The sequence below is a fragment of the Schistocerca gregaria genome, chromosome 1 (genome assembly GCF_023897955.1).
Source record: "Schistocerca gregaria isolate iqSchGreg1 chromosome 1, iqSchGreg1.2, whole genome shotgun sequence".
In the NCBI taxonomy this organism is placed as follows: Eukaryota; Metazoa; Arthropoda; class Insecta; order Orthoptera; family Acrididae; genus Schistocerca; species Schistocerca gregaria.
Genome location: NC_064920.1, coordinates 525984386 through 525997155, shown reverse-complemented (window position 1 = coordinate 525997155; position 12770 = coordinate 525984386). Strand labels below are relative to the sequence as shown.

At 42.1% G+C, this 12770-nt stretch overlaps 1 protein-coding gene across 1 annotated transcript in view; it reads right to left on the bottom strand.

The window, feature by feature from the left end:
• Positions 1-9506, bottom strand: part of LOC126279787 (odorant receptor 43a-like) — a 55343-nt gene extending 45837 nt beyond the window's left edge. Inside the window, exons 1-2 of the mRNA XM_049979709.1 lie at positions 9252-9506; positions 3337-3486 (exon numbers count right to left, since the gene is read on the bottom strand). Of these exons, the coding sequence (XP_049835666.1) occupies positions 3337-3486; positions 9252-9506 (405 nt within the window). The remainder of the gene's footprint in view (positions 1-3336; positions 3487-9251) is intronic.
• Positions 9507-12770: the final 3264 nt, after the last annotated feature.

Here is a 12770-nt window from a genome sequence, read left to right as displayed (position 1 = left end):
TTCCTCTAACATCAACTTTAATTGCATGCAGACGTGCACGCGAACGTCCTTTTGTTCGGGAATCAATAGTCTTGGAACCCATCGCCCACAAACACGTGTCATGTGTAGTTATCCTGTCACCAATGTGGGGGTGGCACCGAATGAAATGTTCAGTATTTCAGAAAGTGATATTAAGGTAATCTGTCGATCCTCTCTCACAATGACAGTAGCAGTGTTGATGTTTCCTTCCGAAAGAGCAGTAACTGGAGCACCGGGTCCATCTACCTTTGAAGTTGATTGTCTCCCCTCTTTAAACATTTTAAACCACCTTCGAGGTGTGCTGTAGGGAAGAACAGACTCTCCATATGCCTCCTGAAACATTGCATAGGCTTCAGCTGAAGTTTTGTTGAGACGAAAGCAGAATTCCAAAGCCGCATATTGTTCCTCGTGTGTTACATCCATTGCAGCGGTAGGCGATACTTTGTATGTCTGACTTTGCCTGGCTCTGGCAGGCGGGAACCAGGAAACTACTATGACGTGTTTGTTGCATATTAAGCTAACAGAATATCATAAGATCAAATTTTACGGTGAGAAACTATAACTATATAAAATTATGATCATTCTTTATTCAACAGCCCTCGTAAGTAGACTGATAAGTTAAGGAATGAGGAGGTTTTCTGTAAGATCGGCGGAGAAACGAACATAAGGAAATCACTGAGAAATGGTTCAAATGGCTCTGAGCACTATGGGACTTAACATCGGAGGTCATTAGTCCCCTAGAACTCAGAACTACTTAAATCTAACTGACCTAAGGACATCAGACACATCCATGCCCGAGGCAGGATTCGAACCTGCGACCGCAGCAGTCGCCGGTTCTGTACTGATGCGCCTAGAACCACTCGGCCACCGTGGCAATCGCTGACAAGAAGAAGGGACAGGATGGTAGGACATGATTTACGACATCAGGGAATTACTTTCATGGTAGTATGGGGGCTGTAGAGGGTAAAAATTTAAGGGGACGACAGAGATTCGTGTGCACCCAACACATAACTGAGCATATATCGTGAGATGAAGAGGTTGCCACCGTACCAAACCAGCCAGAAGACAGACGACTCGGAGAAAATGAGTTTGTTTGGCTCTAACCACTGATATGAGGTTTGTTACTTATGAAACGAATAAACGAAGTAAATTGTATGAATTGTTATCCGTTCATAGCAACCAATTCGGTTAATTTGAACAACTGATGACTTTAATGTTCCAGAAAGATAGGAGTCGCTCTATTGTTTTAGGAAACCCAGACAGGTTTCGTACCAAGTGGTCTGGCATAACGACAAGCACCGAAACGAAGACGAAGAACGCAAGACCAGAGAAGGCGGTGAGACGATGTCTGCCAATGGTGCCCGGAATAGGACCGCACCACGACAGGAGCGAATATAAGGAGTGAATATAAGGGCCGCTCCAGCCAGCCTCGCCCGGACATCAGTGGAAAGTATTCACGGAGTATTAGCGCGGCCTAGCTACGGGAACCGTTATCAGTGACATGTGTCAACTTGCAAGAACACTGTGTATAGCGAGGGCTCGCATTTATGTTGGTTCAAATGGCTCTGACCACTATGGGACTTAACATCTCGGGTCACCAATCGCCTAGAACTTAGAACTACTTAAACCTAACCAACCTAAGGACATCACACACATCCATGCCCGAGGTAGGATTCGGACCTGCGACCGTAGCAGTTCCGCGGTTCCGGACTGCAGCGCCTAGAACCGCACTGCTACCGCGGCTGGCGGATTTATGTTACATGTCGCGAATCGCTTGCGACACCTTCGTACATTAAAGTTAAGTGTTGTCAACATGATTTATAGAAATAAAACTACTAATGTCATTTGCTGGAACTGTTGTATAGCGTTCCAAGAACGCAACGTCCATTAGGCACCCTATACGAGAAGAGTGGGTAAGACGCAAAGCAACGTCTGTTCTCTCTGTTAATGATCCCTAACACATTTCCAATCACCGCGAGTTAAGAATCAACGAATTATAGTGGGAGGCTGTTTACAACATTCAACCGGACCAATTTGTCAGCAACTGTTTAATAGTAGCATCTGTAACAAGAATCGTATATGTGATAAGGATAACGAAGAATTCGTGTTTAACACGAAATACAGGAAAAAACACTAAACTTACTTCTTGATGAAAGTGGCAACGGAAACAGAGCTGCCGGTACTGCATAGAGTCGAAACGCCAAAATTAGTACAAACCACAAGAGGTTTCAGTGGTACAACAGAAGAGAAACCGCAACTGATGGCTAAAGGGAGCGTTTTAGGTGCCTCATCGAGTCGACTTTTACGCTATTCTCCGCCGGAGAACGCTTTAAATTTGGCGAAACCACTGGAAGCGTCTAATTCATATCGCGAAGTTTGATAGAGGTTCTCATATGATTTGGATTGTCATATTGTGATCTTTTGCGGTCTTCTGCTCACGCTCTAAGGAATTATAACTTTTAAGGCCTAAACGTTGTTTTAGATGACCATGATCAGTCAGTGGCGCAATCATTATTTTCGGAAGGTGACTACATCTTCTAAGATCATCATATCCCCCTCACACGACTTTTGTTAATCAACTACTGATTGCATGTTACACAAGCGAGTAATTGGATTTCTTTTTGGAAGTATTAGAGATGTAGGATTTGCTAGTTAGTCACTGGTATTGCACACGCTGGCCACGTTGAGCAAAAAGCTGCAAATTCGGCAACTGGAATGTCTTAAAACGTACTTCCATGAGGGTGAACGTAAGGACTATGGCAGCTACTGGAATATCAGTCTTATATTGTCCACAAACTGCTCCACCCTTAAACATTGGTGGTTCGTGTCACATTTTAGCTTTCTTTTATTTTATTCACATTGTTTACGTAGAGACATTTATCTGTTGATGTACCAAAAAAGTCAAATTTCAGTATTAATTATACTTGGAAACGTAAGTTAAGGGTCCCTAATCACTTGCAGAACTTCTCAAGGAAATGGAAATGAATATTTGCAAAGAATGATACAGAAACGGTTGAACATCATTCAGGATCTATGTGAATCGATGCCCAGGAGATGTTCCGCTATATCGATGTGAAACGACAGCCTTCTACCATATTCACATTAATTTGCTCAACTTCTGTAAAAACCATCACTTAGCTGACTAGTTCAAACAAAGAAGTTAAGTTAGAGGCATAGTTTCCATTACAGAACTCTGCTTCTCTTCATTAATCTAATGTAAAATATCAACTGTCATTACTAATTAGACAAAACCTTTCCACGCGCGGAACTGTGTCACGTGTAATATAATTTGCCAAATAGAAATCTGTGGGTCCAGACCTGCATGAAGATATACATGCGGCGTGACAGCTTTTGGTATCGGCGCCGTATTTCCTCACTGTCCTTTCGGCCGCTGTTGAAACGCCTCGATTCATGGAGCACTTGCAGCAGCTGGTGCAGAGTGTTGCTCTGGCAGATGAAGAACGAGGCCTGCCAACAGATAATACCAACAGCTGTAATAGTAGTTACTTGTAGACTGACTGCAAACATAAGCAAGTTTCATATCCAGTCTAAAACGCGAGTAGTAGTAAACTTACTGATCGTTATGCAGACTGCCCGTATTTGTAGTATAATCTGTAATTTAGGACAAATAGCAGAAAAGTAGACAATAAATTACTCAGTACTCTGCTAAATCCTGAAGAGAGTGTTGCCCATATAAAGGACTGGAATATCACTTTAAAGTATTACTACTGGAAAATAAGTAAGACCGTTAGTAGGCGAGTCAGTTACGTGAGTAACGACAGGACATTTTGCTCGTGTTGGGTAGAAGTTGGTTGGCTACAGGGTGAGGACTGCAGCTAAAACTTTACAATGTATTTTTGAAGAAGAAGGAACAAAGATTCGGTTTAACGCCCCGTCGGTATCTAGGTCATTAGAGATGGAGCACAAACGCATATTGCGTTTAGGGCAGCGAAGAAAATCGGCAGGGCCGCTTCGAAGGCACCATCCTGCCATTCACCTGGAAAGATTTAGGGAAATCAAGGAAACGTCGTTTTGATCAGCAGTATATCTATATGTTCTGACTCATAGTTCAGGTTTCTGCCGGTAACTAACGCAGCAGTCGCCGAAAAAATCAAAGATTGCAGCAGTGAGAAAGTAAAATAGTTCAAGATGCTGCTGGCAGGTAATTTAAAGAAAATAATACAGTAGTGCTGGGAAATTTAAAAATACAAGATGAAATTGAAAAATGCGGGGTAACCGTGTGGTAAATTAATCAAATTCAAGAACACAATGATGGTGGGAAATATAAAAATGGCGACATTGTAGAACTAGCCCAGTTGTGCATTGCACTCCATGCCCTCCTCCCCCCCCTTTCCCACTCTCCCGTCCCCCGCACCCGTGGGTCTCAGTCTAGTGTCAAAGTAAGGCGGTCAGTCACTTGAACTGTGTAAAAATAGCACCAAGTTCGAAGATATGCAGTATTTCGGAAAACTTACATTAGCTACGCTTGAACTAGCGTCATTTTCAAAGACCGTGCGCAAACATACACACACACACACACACACACACACACACACACACACATCTCTGCACTTCGTACGTTAAATGCTGCACTCCTTAACATGCCATATTTATCTCTCTCTCTCTCCCTCTCTCTTACAAAGTAATCCAGGAAAGCTTAATTCCATTTTATTACACACACACACACACACACACACACACACACGCGCGCGCGCGCGCGCGCGCGCTCGCGCGCTCTGTATTGATATACGTACGTGCAGTCACTTGCTGTTTGGCCTAGAAGAGAGACAGAGAGAGAGAGAGAGAGAGAGAGAGAGAGAGAGAAGGAGAGAGAGAGACAGTGACTTAAGGAGGATATTCACATCTCTGCAGTGGGCGTGTCTGTTAAGACCCCAACTGACGTGCTAAGAGAGACGACACTTATCAGTTCTGCTAATCTTACTCAGATTCGATTTCTCTCTTTCTCTTTGTAATTATTACTTGCATGTAGTAGTACAGGAGTTACCGGCAAACGACTCATTTTTAAAAATGGAATTGAGATTCTATGTACCATTAAACAAGGAACGGCAAGTTTGGTATGAGGATAGAATTACACCTCATATTCATGGGCTTAGCGTAACAGTGCACAGTTGTTGAGTTTTTGTGGTAATAAACTATCCTTTTGAATTGCATCAATTGTAGTAATAAAAAACAAATCTTCCAAAGTAAATACTTTCGATAAAAAATTTTACTACACACATCTTTACATTAGTCTAATAATTTCATTAATTCTTCAATTGCATCTCCGTAAAATAAAACAGAATTACTTTGCTCTAAAGCAAATGTTCTCTCTCATGTATAGGCGGCTGTCTAATTATTTCATTAATATCTTTCTCAGTTTAACATGAGTGCCTGTTTGATAATTTCGTTAATGTCTTCATCACTTTAATCTTCATGCAGACCATTATGAGCATCGACACCAAATATTGGATTTTGGGAACAGAGACAAGAGATTGTATTTGATTTCAAAGGTGAACTAAAAATATAGGCAGGATTACATCTAGGACCTCGGCAAACAATAGAGTGCAGCTTCTATAGTAGCACCCAGCTGGAGTTCTGTTCTATCTCCGAGGAGGCTAGCGATCAGTGACAACTGATATGGTATGTGAGACATGCTTGCTTGTATTACCTTTTACTCTTTAAATAGCAGTATTTCAATAATTAGCCTTACTGAAAAACTGTGGTCAGCTACAACACAGAGATTCAGAGAAACATTTGAGTTCCTGCAACATACACGTCTTTTTCCTCTAATTTTGAAATGCAGAGATACAACACGCAGTTTAGAGTTTGAGTTTCTTTGATTATGCCTATCTCGAAGCTTGCATAATTCTGAGACGATGTACCTTACGAATGTGGAAAACTGAAATGCGATGCTTCGTCGTTAAGATAGAACTTACTGGCTAGTGCTTATTAATCCCATCTTTTGCCTGTCGGAACTTGTTGAATCGGCGTGGTGAGGTGTCAAAAACTTGTTATTGTTGCTGCACCATCAGAGATGTCATCTTCGTCGTGGTGATCGTCATTATTTAATGCTTTCCTTCGTTACCTCCAGCGTCTTTTATGATTCTTAAACCGAGTGTTGTAATGATTAATTTGTGCTCTGTACAAATTTCTGCCAAACAGCTTATCTTTCGTTTCTTGGCTCCAGTCTACATTTTTCTTCTGTATTCCCTTCTCCTGTTTATCCTGCTATCAGATTCCAAACCTTCATCACTATTAAATTTTAACCTTCCTTAAAGTCTGAATAAATAATAATAAACACCTTTAACTGAGAAAAGCAAGTCTCACACATCCTAAATTTCAAGCTACTTTGTGTTCGGAGTTCCAGTCAAGCTTGTGCATAACAAAATGTTAGTTCCCATAGTCTTTTCTAAGATTCGAGATGGTAGGTCATAGAGAGTGTAGAAGGGCACTCAACCCACGCTGATAATATTTCTTTTATTTCGCAAGGAGGTTAAACAATATTTTCTTACTAATGTCTCATGAAACAGTCAGCATTAAGATTGCATAAAAATTTCTTTGTTAAGTGCACAGGAGAGACCAGACAGACGACCTACAAGTAGTCGGAAGTGTCTGCTAGAAATCTGGAAAGAGAATTGTGTGCCAACTTGGACGATATGTGGACGAGTATTAGGGTGAGAGTTTGACACAGCTTTGGAAGACTAACGGCGAAAAAATAGAGAAAGAACAGCATTCGACAACGGAAAGTGATGCATGATGTTCAAAATCTTCTGAAAAATAGGCATATGCTGCAGGGCAAAGCGGGTATGACATAACATGTTCAACCAAGAAGACCGGAATAAGAACAGGAGACCAAGAAATATCTGCTCAGATTAAAACGGCTGGGGTACAATATTTATCCTTTACTGTTCAACATGTATATCGAATAAGCAATCAAGGCAATACAAGAAAACTTCAGATATCGGTTTAAAAATCAGGGTGAAAACATATTAATGATAAAATTTGATAGAGGACAGTGGTGTTCTCTGTAAAAATGAGAAAGAATTGCAGAACCTCTTGAGTTAAATACACAGTCTATTCTTACTCAATATGGACTGAGAACAAACTAAAGAAAACTAAAGTACCGAGGAGCAACAGAAATGGGACTAGCGACAAACGTACACCAAAATTGGGGGTGACGTAGCAGACGATGTCGAGGAATTGCGATGCCTTGTAACAAAATAACACGTGAAAAGTGAAGGAAACAAGATGTAAGAAGTAATCTAGAACAAATGAAGGGAGCATTATAGTTGAAGGAAGTCTATTTGTATGAAACATAGTTCTTAAGTTGTTGAAGAAATTTGTGAGAACGTGCTCCTGAAGCATGGGCTGTAAAAAAACAAAATGGAGTAGAATAGAAGAGTTTGAAATGTGGTTCGAGAGAAGTACCCTGAAGATTGAATGGACTGATAAAATAAGAAATCAGAACTAGTGAAGAAAAGGAATACAACGAAGACACAAACTTGAAGAAGCGACAGGATGGCAGGACATGCGTTACGCCAACTGAGAATTAGTTTCTTTCGTGAATGTCTGAAAGAACAGACACTGCTGACGACCCACAGCATTCGAAACACATCGAAATGTATTCGCTGACTGCGAATTCCATAACGTCAGCTGTGTAGGTACATATCTACTACCCGAGAGTGACATGAAAATTTGTGCTGGGTCGGAACTCGAACCCGAGCAGTCGGCTTAACCACTTCAGCAATCTGTGCACTACTGGATAGCCAAAATGGTTAAGGTGATCGCATACGATAAGCGGGAAATCCGGTTTCGAGGTGCAGTCCGGCACAAATTTTCATATGTCACTACTGGTTAGTAGATCTGTACAGACACGGATGACATTATGGAATTCGCAATTAGCCAATAAATTCTGGAAGAGTAAGGATGCGGTAATTTGAAAGATCTGTAGAGGGCAAAATTAGTAGGGGAAGACAGAGGTCGAAATTTATACAACTAATTATATACGGCTGTAAGAGTAAGTGCTGCATTGAGATATAGGTTGCCAGAGGAGAAGAAACCACAGCGTGTTACATGAAACCAAAGAGAAGACAAATGACTACACGAATTCTAATTAACTCAAAACTGATCCACGTAATAAGAGCAATATGAAATATGGCGCTCGAAAAGCTAAGTCATGTGACAGCAACATTAATAAGTAAGCAACAATCATTAGACCGAAAGAGGTGAGGCAGTGGTTAGCACACTGAACTCGCATTCGGGAGGACGACAATTCAAACCCGTGTACAGCCATCCTGTTTTAGCTTTTCCGTGATTTCCTAAATCGCTTGAGGAAAATGCCGGGATGTTTCCTTCGAAAGGGCATGGCCGACTTCCTTCCGTGATTCGATGGGACCCATGAACTTGCTGTGTGGCAGCATCCCGCAAAACCAACCAACCAATCAACCATTAGAAGTTGTGATTTACAGCGATTTTAAGAGGCATCTCGCTCTTTGTTTGGAACGCCCTGCCACTGTCCACTTCCTTAGTGGAGATCCATGCGCTACTTGTAATTACTGCGGGCGCATCGTGCATGAGACAAATAGCAAAGCAGATTAGGTGCGTGGAGCGGGTTGTACGCTGACTAAATTGAGCGAGTAGCTTGAGTATTGCTCATTACAAGGTCGTGAATTTGAGCTTTGAAATACGGTCTCCCACCATATAAAACGAGGTCGCGTGACCAATATGCAAGGCACACGATAAGCACATCACGTGTCATGAAAAAATACCACCATAGTGTAAGTTTTCACACCAAATTAATTTTCAGTTTACTGAAGGTATCACATAGACTGAAGCTAACGTTAGGTGCCCTTAATCAATGAATTGACAAATTATTGTTCTTCAACGTACATTGAAAAGGAGATTGGGAAAATGAATGTAAAATAAAAAAAAATGAAATAAGCTTGAAGTACTCGATATATTTTAGCCGATCCCCAAATGGGGATCATGGTAGCTAATGGGTTAAGATCCATCTTCAGGGAGATCGCTCCGCGTACCTGTCTGGCGGACAAGTCTGCCGGTATTGGGATTATGGTCCTGAGCGTCAATTCTGCTTGCTCACCCAGACCTCTGCTTGCACAGCCACGCTCCTTCAGTACTCTGCCACAAGACTGAGTTGTCGGCAGACGGTCGCAGGTCACCACATACAGGTAGACGGGTCTGTGGACCAGCTCTTACGAAATGTTGATGCCTACCTTGGTCACAAATCCGAAAGAGACGAAAATGACGAGAGAGCAGAGTGCGATCTCGTCCAGCTCCTGTGAGGTGTCCATGATGAGCTTTAGGGCGGTGAAAGACGGCAGCCAGGCGACGACGAGCATCGAGAAGGAGGCGGAAGCGGCAGCCCGGAAGCGTCCACGCCCCGTCTGGGGCCACCACAGGCCCAGCAGCTGGCGCAGGGACGCTCCAGAACCCAGCAGCGCGCGCTCTTCACTTCCCGCCTTCTCCATCAAGCTGTCAGATACAAACACAGATCCTTTATTGAAACTTCCTGTCAGATTAAAACTGTGTGCTAGACCGAGACTCGAACTCAGGACCTGTGCCTTTCGCGAGCAAGTGCTCTACCATGTGAGCTACCCAAGCTCGACTCACGCCCCGTCCTCACAGCTTTACTTCTGCCAATACCTCGGCGCCTACCTTCCAAACTTTACAGAAGCTCTCTTCTTTGAACTCTTAGGATGACTACAATTAATCTTTCGCTGCTTGAGAGGGCCGGTATGAAGAACGAGTGATGGTAGGACAACGAAACGTTGTGCAAACGTTTGTAAGGTCGTTTGGAAGAGAAATAATGAATAAACCAGTGAAAGAAACACACTTTAATTTCCACTTGAGAAGGTAACATTTGTTTATTGCGTACCATGTTTACATTCCAGGTTACGAACGGCACTCAAGGTGACGGCCAACCACATGCACGACAGCCTCGAACTTCAAAAGAGGTTGCTCTACTTCTGCACGAAACATTTCAGGTGCAATATTGGCTACCTCTATATCTATGATTATGTCACACCTCCAACGTGTGTTACTTTCCCGTCGAAAAACCCTGCCCTTCAGATTACTCCGCAGCCGGACATAATACGGGGCCAAATCCGGTTATCTGCCTCTGAAAGAAGACCTCTTCGTATTCTTTTAACGCGTCAATACTCTCGATGTGTAGCAGAACTATTGCTAATGTTTTAATGAAACGACAATACGAATAAATCCGTGCTCACTTCGTCCAGATTCATGTTGACTATCTGCAAGCGTCATTCACTCGGACGCTTGTATTTCGACTCTAAGTCGCTGTACCAGCACCGGCGCCTAACGGCCGTTCATGACACTGACACTACTGAAAAAAAAAAGCTGTTGTTTGAAGTACAAACATCATTCCTATAAAGTTGATTGCACATACAGTAAATACTTTCCCTCTAAACAGGCTCAAATAGCGTGAGTGTTACCTAACCTTCCTGTACTTACATGCAGCCCGTGTCGTGAAAAGTAGAAAGAAAAATAAATATAGATATACTGAGTAACCAACATTTAGGAGAAGACAAATTTGGATGTATGAAAAGAACCTAGTTACATATCTAAAATTGTAGGTTTTCATGCTTTTCCGGATAGGCGTTGTCATCTTGGAAAACAGGGTTTACTCTTTGAATGATACTTCGATGGCGTAACTCGCAATCTAAATATAGTGCTACTCGGATCACCTTGATTATCCAAAATGACTACCAATGATGTTAGAAAAAATAACTGAGATGAATAAGGAAACGTATCACACACGCATTATCCCAGACAGAGTTTTCCGAACACATGTTCATACGACCTTTTTCTATCCATTTCCAGTCAGGAATCCGTCCCTGCAGTTTGTCGGTTATATTAATGTTCACCCTGTGTATTATTCAGGATACTGTATGAGCTTTTAAACGACCAAAGGTTCAGTCAGCATGACAAGTAAGGACACTGGACAAGATATTACCTATACCCAGCAGAAACCATTCTTATACCCCGTAACGCCACCTCTCCCCCCTCATAGTGGCCTCAATTGGGTGAGAGAGACAACCCATAAGTTTCTTCTTTCATGCCATATCCAGTTGAGGAAATCGATTGCTATTAAATCTCGTACAGCTACGCAATTGAGGAAATGTTGATTCCGGCATTCCACCCGACATTCCAAATACTTCCAGACATTTTCTATGGGAGTAAGACAGAGTGATTTCAAGGGCCAGTGGGGATACGGTAAGCTGCCTGAGTGTTCGTCAAAACAGAAACGTATGTCGTCATGGAAGGCGGGAGGGTCTGCAAAATATTCATCATCGGGATGTAGAAGGGAGGGAAACGCTTGATTAGCGAAAGTCTTGAGATAAACACCCTGATTCATGTTCATGTCAACCTTAACGAGTGGACCTTAGTCATGGTATGAATAACACCACCCATACATCACAGAACTCGCTCCTGTCTGAAGTACACCATCCATACTACTAAACACATGGAGCTTCATGTGTCGCTGTGAGGAAAGACTGCGTTGGAGGTATAGGTTTCTAACGCAGTTCCCTTCACAATGTTGCTCGAAAACGGATTGAGACGAAGCTTCATTTATGAACAGGAGCAATTTCCGTAGGGTTTGAAACCGATTGTCATTGAGAATGCGTACTCTCGTCTCCGGTCCATGTCGTTTAGGTTGTTCTTATGACCACCGTTCTTACGCCGACTTACATGGTTGAAAATGAATGCCATTCCTTATATATACGTGTAGCAGTGCACACTGATACACCAACAAATCAGGCAGCTTCATTCGCGATGTGGTGACAGAGATGTACAAACACCATAGCTGCTTCCAGCCATTCTACCCATCTTACTGCACAGATTACCTACAACAAATCAACACATACACACCACTTAATTGCTGTGACTTACGCCGCCGGTAGAGTGTCAGATGATCGCCCAGTAGATAATCTCCAAAGCGACTAGTGTCCTCTTTTAAGTTGGTGCTAATGCTTTGCTTGTCGAGCTTATAATGAAATGGACTTTCAAATCACTCTGATAAATAAGTGTGAATATCAAAACAAAGATAGTTCTTACTCATAATATATTTATGTCATAACAATTATGGATCAGATGCCTTTGTGTCATAATCCTTATCAACGAACGAAAGTCGAGTTGAGAACCTCTTTTGAGGTGATGGGCTAGGATGTAGTGAGTGTAGACGTGCTTGAAAACGCTGCCGAAGCCATTATTCCACTGGCCGCAGATAGCTTAAATTTCAGTAACGATTATACTACTACTACTACTACTACAGAGTGCATATAAAGCTTTATGTGATATGTAGTCCAAAGCGTAACACGAGTATGAACTGAACTGCACACTATTCGTAGATTTAGAGGTCATCATATATCATCAAGTCATGAACTGACTTAAATTCATAAAACCTATGACAAATGTCGATCGGGATTTTGAAAACACCACAGCACAATTACTGCATCAACATGGGTGACTGATGCTGTCAGAAGAGACTTGGATAGACATGAAGGGACATTTTAATCAGTCAAAACAAAAAAAGTTAATGGTAAGACTTGACGGATATCTCAGAAACAAAACATGTATCAATGAGTCATCTGTAGAATGAAGACGTCAGGCATCGTTTAGGGTTCAGATCTTTGTTCATTAGTTTTCTTTACTAATATCATCATCATTTCTCACCTGTCACTAGTACCGTGATGACATCTATCTGTACCTAT